General features: G+C 54.0%; 3 protein-coding genes across 3 annotated transcripts; all 3 read left to right on the top strand.

The window, feature by feature from the left end:
- The first annotated feature begins 5,454 nt into the window (after positions 1 to 5,454).
- On the top strand, positions 5,455 to 7,122 carry LOC133270753 (pineapple eye protein-like). Its single transcript, XM_061456231.1, has one exon. The coding sequence runs from the start codon at positions 5,455 to 5,457 to the stop codon at positions 7,120 to 7,122; it is 1,668 nt and encodes a 555-aa protein (XP_061312215.1).
- Positions 7,123 to 15,543: 8,421 nt separating this feature from the next.
- Positions 15,544 to 17,363, top strand: LOC133270752 (PHD finger protein 7-like). Its single transcript, XM_061456230.1, has 2 exons — positions 15,544 to 16,423; positions 16,972 to 17,363. Exons 1-2 carry the CDS (start codon positions 15,544 to 15,546, stop codon positions 17,361 to 17,363), a joined length of 1,272 nt encoding a protein of 423 aa, XP_061312214.1.
- A 6,385-nt stretch (positions 17,364 to 23,748) lies between these two features.
- LOC133270751 (histone-lysine N-methyltransferase 2D-like) lies at positions 23,749 to 25,416 on the top strand. Its single transcript, XM_061456229.1, has one exon. It carries the CDS (start codon positions 23,749 to 23,751, stop codon positions 25,414 to 25,416), a length of 1,668 nt encoding a protein of 555 aa, XP_061312213.1.
- Positions 25,417 to 27,290: the final 1,874 nt, after the last annotated feature.

Below are 27,290 nucleotides of genomic sequence, written 5' to 3'. Positions count from 1 at the left end.
CCAATGCTTGAAAGTTCCGCCACCCATTGCTCTCAGTGTAGTTTTTAACAGCCCATTGTACCGTTCGATTTTCCCAGAGGCTGGTGCATGGTAGGGGACGTGATACACCCACTCAATGCCATGCTCTTTGGCCCAAATATCTATAAGGTTATTCCGGAAATGAGTCCCATTGTCTGACTCAGTTCTCTCTGGGGTGCCGTGTCGCCACAAAATCTGTTTCTCAAGGCCCAGGATAGTGTTCCGGGCAGTGGCATGGGGCACAGCGTATGTTTCCAGCCACCCGGTGGTTGCTTCCACCATGGTAAGCACATGGCGCTTGCCTTGGCGGGTTGGTGGCAGTGTGATATAGTCAATCTGCCAGGCCTCCCCATATTTATACTTCAACCATCGTCCTCCATACCAAAGAGGCTTTAACCGCTTGGCTTGTTTAATTGCAGCACATGTTTCACACTCATGAATAACCTGGGCAATAGTGTCCATTGTTAAGTCCACCCCTCGATCACGGGCCCATCTATATGTTGCATCTCTGCCCTGATGGCCTGAAGTGTCATGGGCCCACCGGGCCAAAAATAATTCACCTTTATGTTGCCAATCTAAGTCCATCTGAGCCACTTCAATCTTAGCCGCTTTATCCACTTGTTGGTTGTTCTGGTGTTCCTCAGTGGCCCGACTCTTTCGTACATGGGCATCTACATGACGTACCTTCACCACCAGGTTCTGCACCTGGGCAGCGATATCTTTCCACCGTGCAGCAGCCCAGATGGGTTTACCTCTGCGTTGCCAGTTGCTCTGCTTCCATTGCTTCAACCACCCCCACAGGGCATTTGCCACCATCCATGAGTCAGTATAGAGATAAAGTACTGGCCACTTTTCTCGTTCAGCAATGTGCAGGGCCAGCTGGATGGCTTTCACCTCGGCAAACTGACTTGATTCACCCTCTCTGTCAGCAGTTTCTGCAACTTGTCGTCCAGGACTCCATACAGCTGCCTTCCATCTCCGATGCTTTCCCACAATACGGCAAGAGCCATCAGTAAACAAGGCACACTGCTTTTCACTTTCTGACAGTTTATTATATGGTGGGGCCTCTTCAGCGCGCACCACCTCCTCCTTTGGTGACATTCCAAAATCTTTGCCCTCTGGCCAGTCCATGATGACTTCTAGAATGCCTGGATGACTGAGATTTCCTATTTGAGTTCGTTGTGTAATTAGTGCAGCCCATTTACTCCATGTAGCATCAGTTGCATGATGTGTAGAGGAGACCCTGCCTTTGAACATCCAGCCCAGCACGGGCAACCGGGGTGCTAGAAGGAGCTGTGCTTCAGTGCCAATCACTTCCGAAGCAGCTCGAACCCCTTCATAGGCTGCCAGTATCTCTTTCTCAGTTGGGGTATAGCTGGCCTCAGATCCTTTATATCCCCGACTCCAAAAGCCGAGGGGTCGACCTCGAGTCTCCCCTGGAGCTTTCTGCCAGAGGCTCCAGGTAGGACCGTTCTCCCCAGCTGCAGTGTACAGTACATTTTTTACATCTGGTCTGGTCCGGACTGGTCCAAGGGCTACTGCATGAACTATCTCGCGTTTAATTTGCTCAAAGGCTTGTTGCTGCTCAGGGCCCCATTTAAAATCATTCTTCTTCCGGGTCACATGATAGAGAGGGCTTACAATCGAACTGTAATTCGGGATGTGCATTCTCCAGAACCCCACTGCACCCAAGAAAGCTTGCGTTTCTTTCTTATTAGTTGGTGGAGACATTGCTGTTATCTTGTTGATCACATCTGTGGGGATCTGTCTACGTCCATCTTGCCATTTTATTCCCCAAAATTGAATCTCCTGTGCAGGTCCCTTGACCTTACTCCGTTTTATGGCAAAACCGGCTTTCAGCAGGATTTGGATTATTTTCCTCCCTTTCTCAAAGACTTCTTCCGCTGTATCGCCCCACACAATAATGTCATCAATGTATTGCAGGTGTTCTGGAGCTTGCCCCTGTTCCAGTGCAGTCTGGATCAGTCCGTGGCAAATGGTAGGGCTGTGTTTCCACCCCTGGGGCAGTCGGTTCCAAGTGAACTGGACACCCCTCCAAGTAAAAGCAAACTGTGGCCTGCACTCTGCTGCCAAAGGAATTGAGAAAAATGCATTGGCAATATCAATCGTGGCATACCACTTGGCTGCCTTTGACTCTAGTTCATACTGAAGTTCTAGCATGTCCGGTACGGCAGCACTCAATGGTGGTGTGACTTCATTCAGGCCACGATAGTCTACTGTTAGTCTCCATTCGACTTTCGCACTGGCCATATGGGGCTATTAAAGGGTGAGCGGGTCCTGCTGATCACCCCCTGACTCTCCAGTCCACGGATCAGCTGATGGGTGGGAATCAGGGAGTCTCGGTTGGTGCGATATTGCCGCCGGTGCACTGTTGTGGTCGCAATTGGCACTTGTTGTTCTTCAACTTTCAGCAACCCCACAGCAGAGGGATCTTGTGAGAGACCAGGCAAGGTGGACAGCTGCTCAATTTCCTCAGTCTCCAAAGCAGCAATACCAAAAGCCCACTGGTACCCTTTTGGGTCTTTGAAGTACCCTCTCTTGAGGTAGTCTATGCCGAGGATGCATGGAGCCTCTGGACCAGTCACAATAGGGTGCTTTTGCCATTCCCTCCCAGTCAGGCTGATTTCAGCCTCCAGCACAGTCAACTCTTGGGATCCTCCTGTCACTCCAGAAATATAGATGGGTTCCACCCCTTGACAGCTTGATGGCATCAGGGTACGCTGTGCACCGGTATCTACTAGAGCCTTATACTTCTGTGGGACTGATGTGCCAGGCCATCTGATCCACACAGTCCAGTAAATCCGATTGTCCCCTACCTCCACCTGGCTGGAGGCAGGGCCCCTCTAATGGTCGTCACAGCCTTGGACACTTAAGTCGTGGTGAAAGGGATTATTCTTCGTTATCACAGGAGCTGGAGTAAAATCAGCTCTTCCATTCCATCTGAGAAACTGCTCACCAGAGACTGAAGCCGTAGCTCTCATGGGACGATCAGTCTTGGCCCTTGCTCCCCTCTTCAGTTCACTCACCCGTTCCTCCAAAGCTGAAGGAGGTTTTCCATCCCACTTTGTCATGTCTTCTCCGTGATCCAGCAGGTAAAACCATAGGGTACCCCGTGGCGTATACCTCCTGTATCTCCTCTCTTGAACAATAGGATGCCTTTTGTTAATAGCTGAGACGTATGTTGGTACACGTGAGGAGCTGGATAAATCAGATAGATCGTCCCTCAATTGTTCGAGGTCCTGGGACAGTTTTTTCACAGCTGAGATGATGGAAGGGGTGAGATTGTCTTCGAACTCTCGGAGTTTATGAACCATTTCATCCACAGTTAGTGGTACTATGTCATTCCAGGTTACTGTTGCCAATGAATGGGCATATGATGACGGTGCATTCCGTGTAAGTTTTCGCCACATGGGTCGTGTACATTCAACATCATCTAGATCTATAGGTGTATGCCCGTCATTCAGCTTGATGTGATAGATCATCTCTACGATGGCCGATTTCCTCAGAGACTGGATGCCTTTGTCTATAGTAGTCCACTTGGCCGAACGATTCGTAACATCGTCCTTGTACGGAAACCTTCCTTTCACAGCTGCCAAGAGCCGCCTCCAAAGGCTGAGGGACTTTTTCTCTCTTGCAATTGCTTTGTCAATTCCGCCTTCTCTAGCAAGTGATCCCAGCTGCTTGGCTTCTGTACCTTCTAGTTCGTGACCATCGGCCCCATTGTCCCAGCATCGGAGTAACCAGGTGATGATGTGCTCCCCTGGTTGACGGGTAAAATCTTTTTGCATATTCCGCAGCTCGGTTGAGGTCCGAGGTCGAGAAGTTACCTCTTCTTCTTCTTCTTCGTCATGTGATGATGACTCCTGATCAGATTCTGGAGCGGGTGGTGAATTCCTTGTTTCTTCATCTCGTTTCACCCTTTTTGCCTCCTTTTTGCTTGTTCTCTTGCGTACAGGGGCAACCGATATTGGTACGAATTGGTCCTCTGGTTTGGCTGCAGTGATTATCACTGTGGTTGAGTAGCAACTGTACTTGTTGCTAGGGGTGGTGTAGCTGCTGTGCATGGAGCTGGGGTAACCGCGCTGTCTGTTGCGGTTGAAGTTTGAGCAGCTGCTGTACTTGCCACTGGCGTAGCTGCTCTGTTCATTGAGGCCAAAGTTTGAGTAGCGACTGTACTTGTCGCTGGGGTTGGTGCAGCTGCTGTGCTTGGAGCTGGGGTAACCGCGCTGTCTGTTGCGGTTGAAGTTTGAGCAGCTGCTGTACTTGCCGCTGGGGTAGCTGTGCTGTTCATATCAGCCAAAGTTTGAGTAGCAGCTGTTGCCCCTGTACGCACTTCAGATCTGGACTGGGAGATTCCAGGCTCCTTGGTTGGCTTCCTCCTCCCCTGCCTTTCTCAAGGGGCAGCATGAGGGACTGCGCCCAGCGCATTGTCCTTTCCCTAGATGTCAGCAGCACCTCCTGCTGACCCACCTCCTGCACCCACCCACCCACCCACCCACCCAGCCGGCCGGGCCCTCACGGCTCACCCCCCACAATCATGCACCCCAGTGCCAGTGACTTCTGACACGCTGACAGGTTACTAAGTACCTGGCAAAGTTACAAATGCTCATGAAAGACAACCTACACTTAAAACAGATTTTGTCATTTTAAAAAAAAAAGGGCAAAAAGCATACGTAACCGCTCAAGAAAACACACACCCATTCAGGCATTAATTTGACCACCTCATTGCTCCCATTTTACAGGTAACTTACACGCATTAATGCAGACCCCAGTAGTGCCAAATACAGAGCTGAAACGCCCCTTGATAAGCTTTTAAATCTTTTAAATGTTAACCATAGCGTAAGCAAATGGTGATAAAATAATAGTGGAATGGTAATGAGAGTCACAGGAATCATTTAGGCTGGAGAAGGCCATAAAGGTCATCGAGTCCAACCGTTAAGCAAACACCGCCAAGTTCACCAGGAAACCATGCCCCTAAGCTGGCCCTTGAGTCTGCGCTTGCAAGTGGAGCAGCCGCCCCGGCGACCTGGGTGCCAAGAGCCCGTGTCACAGTGGGTGGTGTGTGGCCGAGGATGCCCGTGCCCGTGTTTGGGGTGCACGCAGGCCAGCAGTGCTGATGTCACAGAGGCCACTCTGACCGGTGGCAGGGGCAGGCCTATAAAAAGAGAACGCTGGGCACAGTGCATCACTGCGACCTGGTGAGGTGCGGGGAGTAGAGGGCAGGGACAGGACTCTCGGGGGGCTGCCGAGGGAGGAGGGGGCTCCACACCGCAGGGCTCTGGGCCTGTGCTGCAAACTCACGCGCGTCTCTCTTCTCCCTCAGAGGTAGCAGAGGAGCGTTTGGAGAAGAAGCTCCAGCACTGCCAACCTTTGATGTCTGACACCTCCGCAAGGAGCTGCAGGACACCCGACGCGATGGAGCACGAATGCATTCTGTGTTGCCGTGTAAAGGCAGATCCGGACATGTGCGGGCCAAAACTGAGATATCAGGGGATCTATGCTCATCACCTTTGCCTGCTTTTTGCCAGTGACCTTCGTCCACAAGGGACCGAGCAGGAAGAAGTGATGGAATTTCTTCCTGAAGAGGTTGATCGTACAGCCAAGCTGGCAGCCCGGATGGTCTGCTTTGTGTGTGGCAAGAGGGGGGCCACCATCACCTGCCAGGAGACGGGCTGCGACCGCAGGTTCCATCTCCCCTGTGCCGTGGAGGGTGAATGCGTCACCCGTTACCTCCTGCCGTACAGTTCCTTCTGCTGGGAGCACCGCCCACAGCAGCAAGAGCTGGCGGCTCCAGAGGACGCCAACTGCCTCATCTGCAAGGACCCTGTGGAAGGCAGAACCACCTATGGGACCATGGTGTGCCCAGCATGCAAACACGCCTGGTTCCACAGGGCCTGCATCCAGGGACAGGCTATGAATGCTGGCGCTTTTTCCTTGGTGTGCCCTCTGTGCCAAAACAGGAGACTGTTTCTAACAGAAATGCTCTCCATGGGGATCCGACTCCCCGTAAGAAAAGCGTCATGGGAAGACAACGATGCATCCACAGAACGGCAGCAGAGGCACGCGAGCTGCGATGCCAGGGAGTGCCTTTGTCCAGGAGGCAGGCGGGTGGCTGAGCAAAATGGGCCCTGGCAGCTGTTCCTGTGCCGCTCCTGCGCTGCTGAGGGCACTCACAGACGCTGCTCGAACCTGACAAACAGCTATGAGGGCAGATGGCAGTGTGACAGCTGTGCTGGCCTGGGCACCTCCAAGTGTCAAAGCACCCGGGTGACCCTGGGCTGGGGCCAGGGGTCAGGCAAGGCCCAGCAGAGGGTGCCTGGTGTGAGCTTGGCACAGCCTGTCTGCTCCAGGCGGACTGGGGCACGGCTCAGGACCCTGCCCCGGTCCTGGAAGACAATCCCTAAAAGCACTGCCAGCCCAGCAGCACCGGGCCAGTCTCCTGAACCTCAGACACAGGAGACCAGCAGCCCCAGCAGCAGCAGACAGATGCCATCGGCACCATTCCCCAGTTGCCCAGTGTCTGAGGGCTGCAGCTGCTCCAGCCAGCCTGGGCCTGACCGACGGCAACACCAAACCCGGGGCACCCGTCAGACCCAGGCACCCTACACATGGCCTAGAAGACTGCAGGAGAGAAGCCGACCGCCAGCAACACGCGCTGCGAGCAATACCAGCAGCCAGGCGGTGCCAAGGCTGTCCCAATGCTCCCCACCACGTGAGACCCGCAGCCGCAGCACCACCAGGCAGCAGCCATCGGCGGCATCCCATGGCCCTGCACCACTGCAAGGAAGCAGGAGCAACAGAGCCGGTGGGCCCATGCGGGTGCGAGACCGCTCCCGCTTGCAGCGTCGGGCCCAAGCTCCCTATGCACGGCCCAGAAGACGCTCCCAGGGCAGCCACACACCAGCAGCTCGAGCTGGGAGGAGCCCCCGCAGACTGGCTGCGCCCAGGCGGTCCCAGGGCTCACGCGAACGTGCGAGCCACAGCCACAGCACAACAAGACAGCGGCCATCAGCGTCATCCCGTGGCTCCAGAACACGTCAAAGAGACAGCGCCTCAGGATCCACGGGGCCCGTGCAGGTGTGAGACCGCTCCCGCTCGCAACGCCGGGTCCAAACTCCCAACACGCGGCGCAAAAGACACCGTTAGAGCAGCCACACGCCAGCACCACGTGCAAAGAGGAGCACACGCAGACGGGCTGTGTCGGGGCTACGCCAGCGCTCCCCAGCACGTGCTAGCAGCTCTGCAGCAGTGACAGTCGAGTCATCAGGGAGCAGCAGCTGCAGCACTGACAGACAGGAGGCAATACAGCCATGCCACAGTTCCCTGGCACCACACACTGGCACTGCAACAATCGGGCCGTGCCACGGCTCCCCAGCGTGCTCCCAGTTGAACTGTCACACCCAAGCTGCCTACACGCGGCTCAGAAGACAGCGAGAGAGAAGCCAACTGCCAGCACCACGTGGTGAAAGGAGCACCCACAGCCAGGCAGTGAGGGGCTGTCCCAGGGCTCGCCAATACCTGAGACCAGGAGCCCCAGAACCAGCAGGCATCGGCCATCGGCAGCATCCTCTGACTCCGCAGCACTGGAAAGCGGCAGCAGCTCCATCCCCGCTAGCCCCACGTGGGTGCGAGACAACTCCCACTTGCAAGATCGGGCCCAAACTCCCGACGCGCGGCCTGGACACCTCAGTGGCACCAACCGTGTTTCATCTCTGAGCGACCACTGTGATCCCCCTCTACCGGCACAATAAAGGTGGCTCTTCAGCTCTGGAAAAAAAACAAACAAACAAACAGAAAAAAACAGCAACCAAAAAAACCCCACTTTTATCGTGCACACAAATCACTTCTTTTTTTTTCCTGCTTTTGCCTTTCGTTAGCTCAGAAGGTCAGTATTTTCAACACACTCTAACCACTAAAGCAAAAATTGTGTTCACAAATAAAGTCCATAAATAAGAATGGGTTATACTGACTCAGGCTGAATACCTGTGGTAACAAGCTGGTCCTCTAAAGGCCATGGCAAAACTCCCACTGACTTTATTTGGGCCAAAAGTTCACTCTTAACCTCCATTTTCTCTGTATGAAATGTGATGCTGGTGCTATATGCAGATGAAGGACACATGTAAATTTACTCATATAGTAATATTATTATACTTTTGTCTTTTCAGCTGAAACTGTCAAAAAAAAAACCAAACCCTGAAGAAATTATGGTTAAATGTACCACTGAATATTTTGCAGAGTAAACCCAGTCCTGCTGGGTAGTTGCTCCATGCTGTTTCCATTGATACTGACTGTAGCTGTGTCGTGGTTTAAACCCAGTCAGGCAACTTGTTCACTCACTCCCAGTGAGTGGTGCCGAGCTGACAACAATCGAGGTCCGTGTCGTCCCCCCCCCCCCACCGGGGTTCTCCCCTTTCCCGCTCCCGGTGGAACGGGGAGGAGGATCGAAAAAGTGCAACTCCCACGGGTTGAGACAAGAACAGTCCAGCAACAAATCACCACCGCTACTATCAACTACAACAACGATAAGGGAAAATAACAAGGGAAGAGAATACGATACCACCGGCCAAGAAAACGAGTTCCACCCGGAAGCCCGTGTCCTTCCGGGTAACTCCCAGTCACTCCCCACCCTGGCAATGACGTGCTGTGGTATGGAATACCTTCCTGGCTAGCCCGGGTCAGGCGCCCCGTCTCTGCTTCCTCCCGGCTTCCCCTCCTCCCTGGCAGAGCATGAGCCTCACAAAGTCCTTGGTCAGGGTAAACATCACTTAGCAACAACTGAAAACATCGACTTCACCAACACTGTTCTCAGGCTGGAAGTCAAAACACAGCACTGCACCAGCTACCACAAAGGAAAAAAAACATGACTGCTACTGCTGAACCCAGGACATTATCCACCCCTTATTCCATACCATTCACGTCTGTCCTGGGCTCAGCAGTAGCAGTCATGTTTCTCCTCCTCGGTAGCTGGTGCAGTGCAGTGTTTTGACTTTCGGCTCAGGAACAGAGCTGATAGAGATGTTTTGTTTTGGCCAAGGACTTTGTGAGCCTCATGCTCTGCCAGGGAGGAGGGGAAGCTGGGAGGAAGCAGAGACAGGACACCTGACCCAAACTGACCAAAGAGGTATTCCATACCACAGCACGTCATGCCCAGGATGTAACTGGGAGTTAGCCGGAAGGGCTGGGAGACTGCAGGGTTGGAGGAGGTATCGGTCGGAGCTTGGTCGGGCTTGGGGGGCGAGTTATCGGTCAGCGGGTGGTGAGGTGTTGTATTCAGTTCCCTTGTTATTTCCTTTATCATTATTATCATTGGTGGTAGCAGTAGTGATTTGTGTTATACCTTAGTTACTAAACTGTTCTTAGCTCAACCCGTGGGAGTTGCATTCTTTTGATTCTCCTCTCCGTCCCTCCGAGAGCAGGGGGAGGGCAAGAAAGGGGGGGAAGTGAGCGAACGAATTACCTGACTGGGTTTAAACCACGACAACGTCGTGCTCAGATCCCACATTTTCAATACACCATCGCTCTCCCATATATATACATCCATATACATACAGACCAAGAGGAAAAGATCATTTTCTTAGTGCATGGACCAATCCCTATAATGCTGCCGAGTCCATTCGGTCCATGATGTTCAAAGTTCATTCTCTGTTGGGACGATGGCTGGAGGGAAGTCAGGGCCAGTCGCTGGTAACCTGGAGACATCTAGTTGATGGGCTATAAAAGCATTACACAGCAGGCAACAGCATACAATTGAGTTCACTAGCTGTTTTCCCCTAAAATCAAATCCCCTTGAGGTATACATGGGACTTCCCCATCTTCCCGCATTACCCACCAAGTATATCCAGGTCCCAGAGCAAAAGCAATCCCACGAGTGGGTTTGCCTTTACCTGAAGCAGGAATTACCCAGACTGTCTTCCCCAGCAAATTCTTCATATGCACCACGGGAACTTTGTCCCCCTCTACAATATGTAAAAGTTCTGACTGGGCTGGGCCAGCCCTGTTGGCAGATCCTCTGGTGTTGACCAACCAGGTGGCCTTTGGTAAGTGTGTATCCCAATGCTTGAAAGTTCCGCCACCCATTGCTCTCAGTGTAGTTTTTAACAGCCCATTGTACCGTTCGATTTTCCCAGAGGCTGGTGCATGGTAGGGGACGTGATACACCCACTCAATGCCATGCTCTTTGGCCCAAATATCTATAAGGTTATTCCGGAAATGAGTCCCATTGTCTGACTCAGTTCTCTCTGGGGTGCCGTGTCGCCACAAAATCTGTTTCTCAAGGCCCAGGATAGTGTTCCGGGCAGTGGCATGGGGCACAGCGTATGTTTCCAGCCACCCGGTGGTTGCTTCCACCATGGTAAGCACATGGCGCTTGCCTTGGCGGGTTGGTGGCAGTGTGATATAGTCAATCTGCCAGGCCTCCCCATATTTATACTTCAACCATCGTCCTCCATACCAAAGAGGCTTTAACCGCTTGGCTTGTTTAATTGCAGCACATGTTTCACACTCATGAATAACCTGGGCAATAGTGTCCATTGTTAAGTCCACCCCTCGATCACGGGCCCATCTATATGTTGCATCTCTGCCCTGATGGCCTGAAGTGTCATGGGCCCACCGGGCCAAAAATAATTCACCTTTATGTTGCCAATCTAAGTCCATCTGAGCCACTTCAATCTTAGCCGCTTTATCCACTTGTTGGTTGTTCTGGTGTTCCTCAGTGGCCCGACTCTTGGGTACATGGGCATCTACATGACGTACCTTCACCACCAGGTTCTGCACCTGGGCAGCGATATCTTTCCACCGTGCAGCAGCCCAGATGGGTTTACCTCTGCATTGCCAGTTGCTCTGCTTCCATTGCTTCAACCACCCCCACAGGGCATTTGCCACCATCCATGACTCAGTACAGAGATAAAGTACTGGCCACTTTTCTCGTTCAGCAATGTGCAGGGCCAGCTGGATGGCTTTCACCTCGGCAAACTGACTTGATTCACCCTCTCCGTCAGCAGTTTCTGCAACTTGTCGTCCAGGACTCCATACAGCTGCCTTCCATCTCCGATGCTTTCCCACAATACGGCAAGAGCCATCAGTAAACAAGGCATACTGCTTTTCACTTTCTGACAGTTTATTATATGGTGGGGCCTCTTCAGCGCGCACCACCTCCTCCTTTGGTGACATTCCAAAATCTTTGCCCTCTGGCCAGTCCATGATGACTTCTAGAATGCCTGGATGACTGAGATTTCCTATTTGAGTTCGTTGTGTAATTAGTGCAGCCCATTTACTCCATGTAGCATCAGTTGCATGATGTGTAGAGGAGACCCTGCCTTTGAACATCCAGCCCAGCACGGGCAACCGGGGTGCTAGAAGGAGCTGTGCTTCAGTGCCAATCACTTCCGAAGCAGCTCGAACCCCTTCATAGGCTGCCAGTATCTCTTTCTCAGTTGGGGTATAGCTGGCCTCAGATCCTTTATATCCCCGACTCCAAAAGCCGAGGGGTCGACCTCGAGTCTCCCCTGGAGCTTTCTGCCAGAGGCTCCAGGTAGGACCGTTCTCCCCAGCTGCAGTGTACAGTACATTTTTTACATCTGGTCCGGTCCGGACTGGTCCAAGGGCTACTGCATGAACTATCTCGCGTTTAATTTGCTCAAAGGCTTGTTGCTGCTCAGGGCCCCATTTAAAATCATTCTTCTTCCGGGTCACATGATAGAGAGGGCTTACAATCGAACTGTAATTCGGGATGTGCATTCTCCAGAACCCCACTGCACCCAAGAAAGCTTGCGTTTCTTTCTTATTAGTTGGTGGAGACATTGCTGTTATCTTGTTGATCACATCTGTGGGGATCTGTCTACGTCCATCTTGCCATTTTATTCCCCAAAATTGAATCTCCTGTGCAGGTCCCTTGACCTTACTCCGTTTTATGGCAAAACCGGCTTTCAGCAGGATTTGGATTATTTTCCTCCCTTTCTCAAAGACTTCTTCCGCTGTATCGCCCCACACAATAATGTCATCAATGTATTGCAGGTGTTCTGGAGCTTGCCCCTGTTCCAGTGCAGTCTGGATCAGTCCGTGGCAAATGGTAGGGCTGTGTTTCCACCCCTGGGGCAGTCGGTTCCAAGTGAACTGGACACCCCTCCAAGTAAAAGCAAACTGTGGCCTGCACTCTGCTGCCAAAGGAATTGAGAAAAATGCATTGGCAATATCAATCGTGGCATACCACTTGGCTGCCTTTGACTCTAGTTCATACTGAAGTTCTAGCATGTCCGGTACGGCAGCACTCAATGGTGGTGTGACTTCATTCAGGCCACGATAGTCTACTGTTAGTCTCCATTCGACTTTCGCACTGGCCATATGGGGCTATTAAAGGGTGAGCGGGTCCTGCTGATCACCCCCTGACTCTCCAGTCCACGGATCAGCTGATGGGTGGGAATCAGGGAGTCTCGGTTGGTGCGATATTGCCGCCGGTGCACTGTTGTGGTCGCAATTGGCACTTGTTGTTCTTCAACTTTCAGCAACCCCACAGCAGAGGGATCTTGTGAGAGACCAGGCAAGGTGGACAGCTGCTCAATTTCCTCAGTCTCCAAAGCAGCAATACCAAAAGCCCACCGGTACCCTTTTGGGTCTTTGAAGTACCCTCTCTTGAGGTAGTCTATGCCGAGGATGCATGGAGCCTCTGGACCAGTCACAATAGGGTGCTTTTGCCATTCCCTCCCAGTCAGGCTGATTTCAGCCTCCAGCACAGTCAACTCTTGGGATCCTCCTGTCACTCCAGAAATATAGATGGGTTCCACCCCTTGACAGCTTGATGGCATCAGGGTACGCTGTGCACCGGTATCTACTAGAGCCTTATACTTCTGTGGGACTGATGTGCCAGGCCATCTGATCCACACAGTCCAGTAAATCCGATTGTCCCCTACCTCCACCTGGCTGGAGGCAGGGCCCCTCTAATGGTCGTCACAGCCTTGGACACTTAAGTCGTGGTGAAAGGGATTATTCTTCGTTATCACAGGAGCTGGAGTAAAATCAGCTCTTCCATTCCATCTGAGAAACTGCTCACCAGAGACTGAAGCCGTAGCTCTCATGGGACGATCAGTCTTGGCCCTTGCTCCCCTCTTCAGTTCACTCACCCGTTCCTCCAAAGCTGAAGGAGGTTTTCCATCCCACTTTGTCATGTCTTCTCCGTGATCCAGCAGGTAAAACCATAGGGTACCCCGTGGCGTATACCTCCTGTATCTCCTCTCTTGAACAATAGGATGCCTTTTGTTAATAGCTGAGACGTGTGTTGGTACACGTGAGGAGCTGGATAAATCAGATAGATCGTCCCTCAATTGTTCGAGGTCCTGGGACAGTTTTTTCACAGCTGAGATGATGGAAGGGGTGAGATTGTCTTCGAACTCTCGGAGTTTATGAACCATTTCATCCACAGTTAGTGGTACTATGTCATTCCAGGTTACTGTTGCCAATGAATGGGCATATGATGACGGTGCATTCCGTGTAAGTTTTCGCCACATGGGTCGTGTACATTCAACATCATCTAGATCTATAGGTGTATGCCCGTCATTCAGCTTGATGTGATAGATCATCTCTACGATGGCCGATTTCCTCAGAGACTGGATGCCTTTGTCTATAGTAGTCCACTTGGCCGAACGATTCGTAACATCGTCCTTGTACGGAAACCTTCCTTTCACAGCTGCCAAGAGCCGCCTCCAAAGGCTGAGGGACTTTTTCTCTCTTGCAATTGCTTTGTCAATTCCCCCTTCTCTAGCAAGTGATCCCAGCTGCTTGGCTTCTGTACCTTCTAGTTCGTGACCATCGGCCCCATTGTCCCAGCATCGGAGTAACCAGGTGATGATGTGCTCCCCTGGTTGACGGGTAAAATCTTTTTGCATATTCCGCAGCTCGGTTGAGGTCCGAGGTCGAGAAGTTACCTCTTCTTCTTCTTCTTCGTCATGTGATGATGACTCCTGATCAGATTCTGGAGCGGGTGGTGAATTCCTTGTTTCTTCATCTCGTTTCACCCTTTTTGCCTCCTTTTTGCTTGTTCTCTTGCGTACAGGGGCAACCGATATTGGTACGAATTGGTCCTCTGGTTTGGCTGCAGTGATTATCACTGTGGTTGAGTAGCAACTGTACTTGTTGCTAGGGGTGGTGTAGCTGCTGTGCATGGAGCTGGGGTAACCGCGCTGTCTGTTGCGGTTGAAGTTTGAGCAGCTGCTGTACTTGCCACTGGCGTAGCTGCTCTGTTCATTGAGGCCAAAGTTTGAGTAGCGACTGTACTTGTCGCTGGGGTTGGTGCAGCTGCTGTGCTTGGAGCTGGGGTAACCGCGCTGTCTGTTGCGGTTGAAGTTTGAGCAGCTGCTGTACTTGCCGCTGGGGTAGCTGTGCTGTTCATATCAGCCAAAGTTTGAGTAGCAGCTGTTGCCCCTGTACGCACTTCAGATCTGGACTGGGAGATTCCAGGCTCCTTGGTTGGCTTCCTCCTCCCCTGCCTTTCTCAAGGGGCAGCATGAGGGACTGCGCCCAGCGCATTGTCCTTTCCCTAGATGTCAGCAGCACCTCCTGCTGACCCACCTCCTGCACCCACCCACCCACCCACCCACCCAGCCGGCCGGGCCCTCACGGCTCACCCCCCACAATCATGCACCCCAGTGCCAGTGACTTCTGACACGCTGACAGGTTACTAAGTACCTGGCAAAGTTACAAATGCTCATGAAAGACAACCTACACTTAAAACAGATTTTGTCATTTAAAAAAAAAAAGGGCAAAAAGCATACGTAACCGCTCAAGAAAACACACACCCATTCAGGCATTAATTTGACCACCTCATTGCTCCCATTTTACAGGTAACTTACACGCATTAATGCAGACCCCAGTAGTGCCAAATACAGAGCTGAAACGCCCCTTGATAAGCTTTTAAATCTTTTAAATGTTAACCATAGCGTAAGCAAATGGTGATAAAATAATAGCGGAATGGTAATGAGAGTCACAGGAATCATTTAGGCTGGAGAAGGCCATAAAGGTCATCGAGTCCAACCGTTAAGCAAACACCGCCAAGTTCACCAGGAAACCATGCCCCTAAGCTGGCCCTTGAGTCTGCGCTTGCAAGTGGAGCAGCCGCCCCGGCGACCTGGGTGCCAAGAGCCCGTGTCACAGTGGGTGGTGTGTGGCCGAGGATGCCCGTGCCCGTGTTTGGGGTGCACGCAGGCCAGCAGTGCTGATGTCACAGAGGCCACTCTGACCGGTGGCAGGGGCAGGCCTATAAAAAGAGAACGCTGGGCACAGTGCATCACTGCGACCTGGTGAGGTGCGGGGAGTAGAGGGCAGGGACAGGACTCTCGGGGGGCTGCCGAGGGAGGAGGGGGCTCCACACCGCAGGGCTCTGGGCCTGTGCTGCAAACTCACGCGCGTCTCTCTTCTCCCTCAGAGGTAGCAGAGGAGCGTTTGGAGAAGAAGCTCCAGCACTGCCAACCTTTGATGTCTGACACCTCCGCAAGGAGCTGCAGGACACCCGACGCGATGGAGCACGAATGCATTCTGTGTTGCCGTGTAAAGGCAGATCCGGACATGTGCGGGCCAAAACTGAGATATCAGGGGATCTATGCTCATCACCTTTGCCTGCTTTTTGCCAGTGACCTTCGTCCACAAGGGACCGAGCAGGAAGAAGTGATGGAATTTCTTCCTGAAGAGGTTGATCGTACAGCCAAGCTGGCAGCCCGGATGGTCTGCTTTGTGTGTGGCAAGAGGGGGGCCACCATCACCTGCCAGGAGACGGGCTGCGACCGCAGGTTCCATCTCCCCTGTGCCGTGGAGGGTGAATGCGTCACCCGTTACCTCCTGCCGTACAGTTCCTTCTGCTGGGAGCACCGCCCACAGCAGCAAGAGCTGGCGGCTCCAGAGGACGCCAACTGCCTCATCTGCAAGGACCCTGTGGAAGGCAGAACCACCTATGGGACCATGGTGTGCCCAGCATGCAAACACGCCTGGTTCCACAGGGCCTGCATCCAGGGACAGGCTATGAATGCTGGCGCTTTTTCCTTGGTGTGCCCTCTGTGCCAAAACAGGAGACTGTTTCTAACAGAAATGCTCTCCATGGGGATCCGACTCCCCGTAAGAAAAGCGTCATGGGAAGACAACGATGCATCCACAGAACGGCAGCAGAGGCACGCGAGCTGCGATGCCAGGGAGTGCCTTTGTCCAGGAGGCAGGCGGGTGGCTGAGCAAAATGGGCCCTGGCAGCTGTTCCTGTGCCGCTCCTGCGCTGCTGAGGGCACTCACAGACGCTGCTCGAACCTGACAAACAGCTATGAGGGCAGATGGCAGTGTGACAGCTGTGCTGGCCTGGGCACCTCCAAGTGTCAAAGCACCCGGGTGACCCTGGGCTGGGGCCAGGGGTCAGGCAAGGCCCAGCAGAGGGTGCCTGGTGTGAGCTTGGCACAGCCTGTCTGCTCCAGGCGGACTGGGGCACGGCTCAGGACCCTGCCCCGGTCCTGGAAGACAATCCCTAAAAGCACTGCCAGCCCAGCAGCACCGGGCCAGTCTCCTGAACCTCAGACACAGGAGACCAGCAGCCCCAGCAGCAGCAGACAGATGCCATCAGCACCATTCCCCAGTTGCCCAGTGTCTGAGGGCTGCAGCTGCTCCAGCCAGCCTGGGCCTGACCGACGGCAACACCAAACCCGGGGCACCCGTCAGACCCAGGCACCCTACACATGGCCTAGAAGACTGCAGGAGAGAAGCCGACCGCCAGCAACACGCGCTGCGAGCAATACCAGCAGCCAGGCGGTGCCAAGGCTGTCCCAATGCTCCCCACCACGTGAGACCCGCAGCCGCAGCACCACCAGGCAGCAGCCATCGGCGGCATCCCATGGCCCTGCACCACTGCAAGGAAGCAGGAGCAACAGAGCCGGTGGGCCCATGCGGGTGCGAGACCGCTCCCGCTTGCAGCGTCGGGCCCAAGCTCCCTATGCACGGCCCAGAAGACGCTCCCAGGGCAGCCACACACCAGCAGCTCGAGCTGGGAGGAGCCCCCGCAGACTGGCTGCGCCCAGGCGGTCCCAGGGCTCACGCGAACGTGCGAGCCACAGCCACAGCACAACAAGACAGCGGCCATCAGCGTCATCCCGTGGCTCCAGAACACGTCAAAGAGACAGCGCCTCAGGATCCACGGGGCCCGTGCAGGTGTGAGACCGCTCCCGCTCGCAACGCCGGGTCCAAACTCCCAACACGCGGCGCAAAAGACACCGTTAGAGCAGCCACACGCCAGCACCACGTGCAAAGAGGAGCACATGCAGACGGGCTGTGTCGGGGCTACGCCAGCGCTCCCCAGCACGTGCTAGCAGCTCTGCAGCAGTGACAGTCGAGTCATCAGGGAGCAGCAGCTGCAGCACTGACAGACAGGAGGCAATACAGCCATGCCACAGTTCCCTGGCACCACACACTGGCACTGCAACAATCGGGCCGTGCCACGGCTCCCCAGCGTGCTCCCAGTTGAACTGTCACACCCAAGCTGCCTACACGCGGCTCAGAAGACAGCGAGAGAGAAGCCAACCGCCAGCACCACGTGGTGAAAGGAGCACCCACAGCCAGGCAGTGAGGGGCTGTCCCAGGGCTCGCCAATACCTGAGACCAGGAGCCCCAGAACCAGCAGGCATCGGCCATCGGCAGCATCCTCTGACTCCGCAGCACTGGAAAGCGGCAGCAGCTCCATCCCCGCTAGCCCCACGTGGGTGCGAGACAACTCCCACTTGCAAGATCGGGCCCAAACTCCCGACGCGCGGCCTGGACACCTCAGTGGCACCAACCGTGTTTCATCTCTGAGCGACCACTGTGATCCCCCTCTACCGGCACAATAAAGGTGGCTCTTCAGCTCTGGAAAAAAAACAAACAAACAAACAAAAAAAAACAGCAACCAAAAAACCCCCACTTTTATCGTGCACACAAATCACTTCTTTTTTTTTCCTGCTTTTGCCTTTCGTTAGCTCAGAAGGTCAGTATTTTCAACACACTCTAACCACTAAAGCAAAAATTGTGTTCACAAATAAAGTCCATAAATAAGAATGGGTTATACTGACTCAGGCTGTCCTCTGGTAACAAGCTGGTCCTCTAAAGGCCATGGCAAAACTCCCACTGACTTTATTTGGGCCAAAAGTTCACTCTCAACCTCCATTTTCTCTGTATGAAATGTGATGCTGGTGCTATATGCAGATGAAGGACACATGTAAATTTACTCATATAGTAATATTATTATACTTTTGTCTTTTCAGCTGAAACTGTCAAAAAGGTTCTTGTCTCACTGTGCTTTATGGCAACGGCTTGTAATACGGGCGGGCTCCAGCAGCAGGGCGGGACGGACGTGGCCGTGGACTTGTACCTGGCCGTCCGGCTGCTCTTCACCGTCCTGGCCCTCGCCCTACTCTCCATCTTCGTGAGGCTGCGGGGAGCCGAGGGGGAGCGGCCCCGGGAGCCGGCGGCAGCCGAAGCGGCTCAGGAGAGCGGCCCCGGGGACCAAGCGGCGGCGGGAGCGGGGCCGGAGGCCGCCAGGGGACGGCTGCCGGTGGAGGAGGCCGGGGCGGTCGAGGAGCAGAAGGAAGCGGCTGCCGAGCAGCGGGATAAGGCGGCGGAGGAGCCGAGCCCCGCGGAAGAGCCGAGCCCCGCGGAGGAGCCGAGCCCCGCGGCCGAGCCGAGCCCCGCGGAGGAGCCCAGCCCCGCGGAGGAGCCCAGCCCCGCGGAGGAGCCCAGCCCCGCGACGGCCGAGAGCGTTTCCCGGAAGCCGCCTGCCGAGCCCCAGGAGGACGCAGGAGACCACGCAGCGTTTCCCAGCAAGGCAGAGGAGGAAGAGCTGGACTCAGGAAAAGAGAAGCTGGCGGTGGGAGAGCCGGCAAGCACAGAGGCTACACCAGCCCCAGTGACAAGTACAGCAGCATCGTTTGAGAGTTCTGAAGGTTTCGAATGGCCTTTGGGTATCCTTGGGACCTGCCTGCTGATTGTGATGGGGATCAGCATGTTGGCACACACACAGACTGTGTTCTACCCACAACCATTTTGTCTGATCTCAAAAGTTAAGCAGAGTCAGGTTTGGGTCTTGTCTGGGGTTAGACGACAATATAGGGGGACCAAGAGGTTTTCCCCAAGGCTGGACAGTCATGAGTGGCAGGGTGTGTGTGACAGTATGGGCAAGTATCTAGTCCACTGGGCCCCTCCAGTGCTTTGGAAGCGTCGGAGATGGAAGGCAGCTGTATGGAGTCCCCAGCAACAAGCTGCAGAAACTGCTGAAGGGGACAGTGAATTATTTTGAGCCTGGTGGGCCCATGGCACTTCAGGCCATCAGAGCAGAGATGCAACATAGAGATGGACTCATGATCGAGGGGTGGACTTAGCAATGGACACTATTGCCCAGATTATTCACGAGTGTGAACACTGCACACATTCTCTCCTGCTCTGACTGGTATAAGAGATGGAGCCTGACATGTACCAGATGGACTCAGCAGCTTTATAGGGACTGGTCCATGCACTAAGATAAGAGTGCACCGAGATAAGAGTGATGGTATATTGAAAATGTGGGATCTGAGCATGACGTGAATGGTATGGAATAAGGGGTGGATAATGTCCTGGGTACAGCAGTAGCAGTCATGTTTCTCCTCCTTGGTAGCTGGTGCAGTGCAGTGTTTTGACTTTCGGCTCGGGAACAGAGCTGATAGAGATGTTTTGGTTTGGCCAAGGACTTTGTGAGCCTCATGCTCTGCCAGGGAGGAGGGGAAGCTGGGAGGAAGCAGAGACAGGACACCTGACCCAAACTGACCAAAGAGGTATTCCATACCACAGCACGTCATGCCCAGGATGTAACTGGGAGTTAGCCGGAAGGGCTGGGAGACTGCAGGGTTGGAGGAGGTATCGGTCGGAGCTTGGTCGGGCTTGGGGGGCGAGTTATCGGTCAGCGGGTGGTGAGGTGTTGTATTCAGTTCCCTTGTTATTTCCTTTATCATTATTATCATTGGTGGTAGCAGTAGTGATTTGTGTTATACCTTAGTTACTAAACTGTTCTTAGCTCAACCCGTGGGAGTTGCATTCTTTTGATTCTCCTCTCCGTCCCTCCGAGAGCAGGGGGAGGGCAAGAAAGGGGGGGAAGTGAGCGAACGAATTACCTGACTGGGTTTAAACCACGACAACGTCGTGCTCAGATCCCACATTTTCAATACACCATCGCTCTCCCATATATATACATCCATATACATACAGACCAAGAGGAAAAGATCATTTTCTTAGTGCATGGACCAATCCCTATAATGCTGCCGAGTCCATTCGGTCCATGATGTTCAAAGTTCATTCTCTGTTGGGACGATGGCTGGAGGGAAGTCAGGGCCAGTTGCTGGTAACCTGGGGACATCTAGTTGATGGGCTATAAAAGCATTACACAGCAGGCAACAGCATACAATTGAGTTCACTAGCTGTTTTCCCCTAAAATCAAATCCCCTTGAGGTATACATGGGACTTCCCCATCTTCCCGCATTACCCACCAAGTATATCCAGGTCCCAGAGCAAAAGCAATCCCACGAGTGGGTTTGCCTTTACCTGAAGCAGGAATTACCCAGACTGTCTTCCCCAGCAAATTCTTCATATGCACCACGGGAACTTTGTCCCCCTCTACAATATGTAAAAGTTCTGACTGGGCTGGGCCAGCCCTGTTGGCAGATCCTCTGGTGTTGACCAACCAGGTGGCCTTTGGTAAGTGTGTATCCCAATGCTTGAAAGTTCCGCCACCCATTGCTCTCAGTGTAGTTTTTAACAGCCCATTGTACCGTTCGATTTTCCCAGAGGCTGGTGCATGGTAGGGGACGTGATACACCCACTCAATGCCATGCTCTTTGGCCCAAATATCTATAAGGTTATTCCGGAAATGAGTCCCATTGTCTGACTCAGTTCTCTCTGGGGTGCCGTGTCGCCACAAAATCTGTTTCTCAAGGCCCAGGATAGTGTTCCGGGCAGTGGCATGGGGCACAGCGTATGTTTCCAGCCACCCGGTGGTTGCTTCCACCATGGTAAGCACATGGCGCTTGCCTTGGCGGGTTGGTGGCAGTGTGATATAGTCAATCTGCCAGGCCTCCCCATATTTATACTTCAACCATCGTCCTCCATACCAAAGAGGCTTTAACCGCTTGGCTTGTTTAATTGCAGCACATGTTTCACACTCATGAATAACCTGGGCAATAGTGTCCATTGTTAAGTCCACCCCTCGATCACGGGCCCATCTATATGTTGCATCTCTGCCCTGATGGCCTGAAGTGTCATGGGCCCACCGGGCCAAAAATAATTCACCTTTATGTTGCCAATCTAAGTCCATCTGAGCCACTTCAATCTTAGCCGCTTTATCCACTTGTTGGTTGTTCTGGTGTTCCTCAGTGGCCCGACTCTTGGGTACATGGGCATCTACATGACGTACCTTCACCACCAGGTTCTGCACCTGGGCAGCGATATCTTTCCACTGTGCAGCAGCCCAGATGGGTTTACCTCTGCGTTGCCAGTTGCTCTGCTTCCATTGCTTCAACCACCCCCACAGGGCATTTGCCACCATCCATGAGTCAGTATAGAGATAAAGTACTGGCCACTTTTCTCGTTCAGCAATGTGCAGGGCCAGCTGGATGGCTTTCACCTCGGCAAACTGACTTGATTCACCCTCTCCGTCAGCAGTTTCTGCAACTTGTCGTCCAGGACTCCATACAGCTGCCTTCCATCTCCGATGCTTTCCCACAATACGGCAAGAGCCATCAGTAAACAAGGCATACTGCTTTTCACTTTCTGACAGTTTATTATATGGTGGGGCCTCTTCAGCGCGCACCACCTCCTCCTTTGGTGACATTCCAAAATCTTTGCCCTCTGGCCAGTCCATGATGACTTCTAGAATGCCTGGATGACTGAGATTTCCTATTTGAGTTCGTTGTGTAATTAGTGCAGCCCATTTACTCCATGTAGCATCAGTTGCATGATGTGTAGAGGAGACCCTGCCTTTGAACATCCAGCCCAGCACGGGCAACCGGGGTGCTAGAAGGAGCTGTGCTTCAGTGCCAATCACTTCCGAAGCAGCTCGAACCCCTTCATAGGCTGCCAGTATCTCTTTCTCAGTTGGGGTATAGCTGGCCTCAGATCCTTTATATCCCCGACTCCAAAAGCCGAGGGGTCGACCTCGAGTCTCCCCTGGAGCTTTCTGCCAGAGGCTCCAGGTAGGACCGTTCTCCCCAGCTGCAGTGTACAGTACATTTTTTACATCTGGTCCGGTCCGGACTGGTCCAAGGGCTACTGCATGAACTATCTCGCGTTTAATTTGCTCAAAGGCTTGTTGCTGCTCAGGGCCCCATTTAAAATCATTCTTCTTCCGGGTCACATGATAGAGAGGGCTTACAATCGAACTGTAATTCGGGATGTGCATTCTCCAGAACCCCACTGCACCCAAGAAAGCTTGCGTTTCTTTCTTATTAGTTGGTGGAGACATTGCTGTTATCTTGTTGATCACATCTGTGGGGATCTGTCTACGTCCATCTTGCCATTTTATTCCCCAAAATTGAATCTCCTGTGCAGGTCCCTTGACCTTACTCCGTCTTATGGCAAAACCGGCTTTCAGCAGGATTTGGATTATTTTCCTCCCTTTCTCAAAGACTTCTTCCGCTGTATCGCCCCACACAATAATGTCATCAATGTATTGCAGGTGTTCTGGAGCTTGCCCCTGTTCCAGTGCAGTCTGGATCAGTCCGTGGCAAATGGTAGGGCTGTGTTTCCACCCCTGGGGCAGTCGGTTCCAAGTGAACTGGACACCCCTCCCAGTAAAAGCAAACTGTGGCCTGCGCTCTGCTGCCAAAGGAATTGAGAAAAATGCATTGGCAATATCAATCGTGGCATACCACTTGGCTGCCTTTGACTCTAGTTCATACTGAAGTTCTAGCATGTCCGGTACGGCAGCACTCAATGGTGGTGTGACTTCATTCAGGCCACGATAGTCTACTGTTAGTCTCTATTCGACTTTCGCACTGGCCATATGGGGCTATTAAAGGGTGAGCGGGTCCTGCTGATCACCCCCTGACTCTCCAGTCCACGGATCAGCTGATGGGTGGGAATCAGGGAGTCTCGGTTGGTGCGATATTGCCGCCGGTGCACTGTTGTGGTCGCAATTGGCACTTGTTGTTCTTCAACTTTCAGCAACCCCACAGCAGAGGGATCTTGTGAGAGACCAGGCAAGGTCATCGAGTCCAACCGTTAAGCAAACACCGCCAAGTTCACCAGGAAACCATGCCCCTAAGCTGGCCCTTGAGTCTGCGCTTGCAGGTGGAGCAGCCGCCCCGGCGACCTGGGTGCCAAGAGCCCGTGTCACAGTGGGTGGTGTGTGGCCGAGGATGCCCGTGCCCGTGTTTGGGGTGCAGGCAGGCCAGCAGTGCTGATGTCACAGAGGCCACTCTGACCGGTGGCAGGGGCAGGCCTATAAAAAGAGAACGCTGGGCACAGTGCATCACTGCGACCTGGTGAGGTGCGGGGAGTAGAGGGCAGGGACAGGACTCTCGGGGGGCTGCCGAGGGAGGAGGGGGCTCCACACCGCAGGGCTCTGGGCCTGTGCTGCAAACTCACGCGCGTCTCTCTTCTCCCTCAGAGGTAGCAGAGGAGCGTTTGGAGAAGAAGCTCCAGCACTGCCAACCTTTGATGTCTGACACCTCCGCAAGGAGCTGCAGGACACCCGACGCGATGGAGCACGAATGCATTCTGTGTTGCCGTGTAAAGGCAGATCCGGACATGTGCGGGCCAAAACTGAGATATCAGGGGATCTATGCTCATCACCTTTGCCTGCTTTTTGCCAGTGACCTTCGTCCACATGGGACCGAGCAGGAAGAAGTGATGGAATTTCTTCCTGAAGAGGTTGATCGTACAGCCAAGCTGGCAGCCCGGATGGTCTGCTTTGTGTGTGGCAAGAGGGGGGCCACCATCACCTGCCAGGAGACGGGCTGCGACCGCAGGTTCCATCTCCCCTGTGCCGTGGAGGGTGAATGCGTCACCCGTTACCTCCTGCCGTACAGTTCCTTCTGCTGGGAGCACCGCCCACAGCAGCAAGAGCTGGCGGCTCCAGAGGACGCCAACTGCCTCATCTGCAAGGACCCTGTGGAAGGCAGAACCACCTATGGGACCATGGTGTGCCCAGCATGCAAACACGCCTGGTTCCACAGGGCCTGCATCCAGGGACAGGCTATGAATGCTGGCGCTTTTTCCTTGGTGTGCCCTCTGTGCCAAAACAGGAGACTGTTTCTAACAGAAATGCTCTCCATGGGGATCCGACTCCCCGTAAGAAAAGCGTCATGGGAAGACAACGATGCATCCACAGAACGGCAGCAGAGGCACGCGAGCTGCGATGCCAGGGAGTGCCTTTGTCCAGGAGGCAGGCGGGTGGCTGAGCAAAATGGGCCCTGGCAGCTGTTCCTGTGCCGCTCCTGCGCTGCTGTGGGCACTCACAGACGCTGCTCGAACCTGACAAACAGCTATGAGGGCAGATGGCAGTGTGAGAGCTGTGCTGGCCTGGGCACCTCCAAGTGTCAAAGCACCCGGGTGGCCCTGGGCTGGGGCCAGGGGTCAGGCAAGGCCCGGCAGAGGGTGCCTGGTGTGAGCTTGGCACAGCCTGTCTGCTCCAGGAGGACTGGGGCACGGCTCAGGACCCTGCCCCGGTCCTGGAAGACAATCCCTAAAAGCACTGCCAGCCCAGCAGCACCGGGCCAGTCTCCTGAACCTCAGACACAGGAGACCAGCAGCCCCAGCAGCAGCAGACAGATGCCATCGGCACCATTCCCCAGTTGCCCAGTGTCTGAGGGCTGCAGCTGCTCCAGCCAGCCTGGGCCTGACCGACGGCAACACCAAACCCGGGGCACCCGTCAGACCCAGGCACCCTACACATGGCCTAGAAGACTGCAGGAGAGAAGCCGACCGCCAGCAACACGCGCTGCGAGCAATACCAGCAGCCAGGCGGTGCCAAGGCTGTCCCAATGCTCCCCACCACGTGAGACCCGCAGCCGCAGCACCACCAGGCAGCAGCCATCGGCGGCATCCCATGGCTCTGCACCACTGCAAGGAAGCAGGAGCAACAGAGCCGGTGGGCCCATGCGGGTGCGAGACCGCTCCCGCTTGCAGCGTCAGGCCCAAGCTCCCTATGCACGGCCCAGAAGACGCTCCCAGGGCAGCCACACACCAGCAGCTCGAGCTGGGAGGAGCCCCCGCAGACTGGCTGCGCCCAGGCGGTCCCAGGGCTCACGCGAACGTGCGAGCCACAGCCACAGCACAACAAGACAGCGGCCATCAGCGTCATCCCGTGGCTCCAGAACACGTCAAAGAGACAGCGCCTCAGGATCCACGGGGCCCGTGCAGGTGTGAGACCGCTCCCGCTCGCAACGCCGGGTCCAAACTCCCAACACGCGGCGCAAAAGACACCGTTAGAGCAGCCACACGCCAGCACCACGTGCAAAGAGGAGCACACGCAGACGGGCTGTGTCGGGGCTACGCCAGCGCTCCCCAGCACGTGCTAGCAGCTCTGCAGCAGTGACAGTCGAGTCATCAGGGAGCAGCAGCTGCAGCACTGACAGACAGGAGGCAATACAGCCATGCCACAGTTCCCTGGCACCACACACTGGCACTGCAACAATCGGGCCGTGCCACGGCTCCCCAGCGTGCTCCCAGTTGAACTGTCACACCCAAGCTGCCTACACGCGGCTCAGAAGACAGCGAGAGAGAAGCCAACTGCCAGCACCACGTGGTGAAAGGAGCACCCACAGCCAGGCAGTGAGGGGCTGTCCCAGGGCTCGCCAATACCTGAGACCAGGAGCCCCAGAACCAGCAGGCATCGGCCATCGGCAGCATCCTCTGACTCCGCAGCACTGGAAAGCGGCAGCAGCTCCATCCCCGCTAGCCCCACGTGGGTGCGAGACAACTCCCACTTGCAAGATCGGGCCCAAACTCCCGACGCGCGGCCTGGACACCTCAGTGGCACCAACCGTGTTTCATCTCTGAGCGACCACTGTGATCCCCCTCTACCGGCACAATAAAGGTGGCTCTTCAGCTCTGGAAAAAAAACAAACAAACAAACAAAAAAAAACAGCAACCAAAAAACCCCCACTTTTATCGTGCACACAAATCACTTCTTTCTTTTTCCTGCTTTTGCCTTTCGTTAGCTCAGAAGGTCAGTATTTTCAACACACTCTAACCACTAAAGCAAAAATTGTGTTCACAAATAAAGTCCATAAATAAGAATGGGTTATACTGACTCAGGCTGAATACCTGTGGTAACAAGCTGGTCCTCTAAAGGCCATGGCAAAACTCCCACTGACTTTATTTGGGCCAAAAGTTCACTCTTAACCTCCATTTTCTCTGTATGAAATGTGATGCTGGTGCTATATGCAGATGAAGGACACATGTAAATTTACTCATATAGTAATATTATTATACTTTTGTCTTTTCAGCTGAAACTGTCAAAAAAAAAACCAAACCCAGAAGAAATTATTCTTAAATGTACCACTGAATATTTTGCAGAGTAAACCCAGTCCTGCTGGGTAGTTGCTCCATGCTGTTTCCATTGATACTGACTGTAGCTGTGTCGTGGTTTAAACCCAGTCAGGCAACTTGTTCACTCACTCCCAGGGAGTGGTGCCGAGCTGACAACAATCGAGGTCCGTGTCGTCCCCCCCCCCCACCGGGGTTCTCCCCTTTCCCGCTCCCGGTGGAACGGGGAGGAGGATCGAAAAAGTGCAACTCCCACGGGTTGAGACAAGAACAGTCCAGCAACAAATCACCACCGCTACTATCAACTACAACAACGATAAGGGAAAATAACAAGGGAAGAGAATACGATACCACCGGCCAAGAAAACGAGTTCCACCCGGAAGCCCGTGTCCTTCCGGGTAACTCCCAGTCACTCCCCACCCTGGCCATGACGTGCTGTGGTATGGAATACCTTCCTGGCTAGCCCGGGTCAGGCGCCCCGTCTCTGCTTCCTCCCGGCTTCCCCTCCTCCCTGGCAGAGCATGAGCCTCACAAAGTCCTTGGTCAGGGTAAACATCACTTAGCAACAACTGAAAACATCGACTTCACCAACACTGTTCTCAGGCTGGAAGTCAAAACACAGCACTGCACCAGCTACCACAAAGGAAAAAAAACATGACTGCTACTGCTGAACCCAGGACATTATCCACCCCTTATTCCATACCATTCACGTCTGTCCTGGGCTCAGCAGTAGCAGTCATGTTTCTCCTCCT

This window comes from Pezoporus flaviventris, unplaced genomic scaffold (assembly GCF_033815535.1).
Source record: "Pezoporus flaviventris isolate CSIRO_AGI_PZ_B2104156 unplaced genomic scaffold, CSIRO_AGI_Pfla_v1 ptg000022l, whole genome shotgun sequence".
Lineage (NCBI taxonomy): Eukaryota > Metazoa > Chordata > Aves > Psittaciformes > Psittacidae > Pezoporus > Pezoporus flaviventris.
Note: the sequence above shows the minus strand (reverse complement) of the source record. Positions and strands in the feature narration are given on the sequence as shown.

Excerpts from the sequence above, each read along its gene's own strand:
- LOC133270752 (XM_061456230.1), top strand. The coding sequence starts at position 15,544 with ATGGAGCACGAATGCATTCTGTGTTGCCGTGTAAAGGCAGATCCGGAC. Across the intron at positions 16,424-16,971 it reads GGGCTGGGGCCAGGGGTCAG|CGTCGGGCCCAAGCTCCCTA; the intron begins GCAAGGCCCAGC and ends TCCCGCTTGCAG.
- LOC133270753 (XM_061456231.1), top strand. The coding sequence starts at position 5,455 with ATGGAGCACGAATGCATTCTGTGTTGCCGTGTAAAGGCAGATCCGGAC.
- LOC133270751 (XM_061456229.1), top strand. The coding sequence starts at position 23,749 with ATGGAGCACGAATGCATTCTGTGTTGCCGTGTAAAGGCAGATCCGGAC.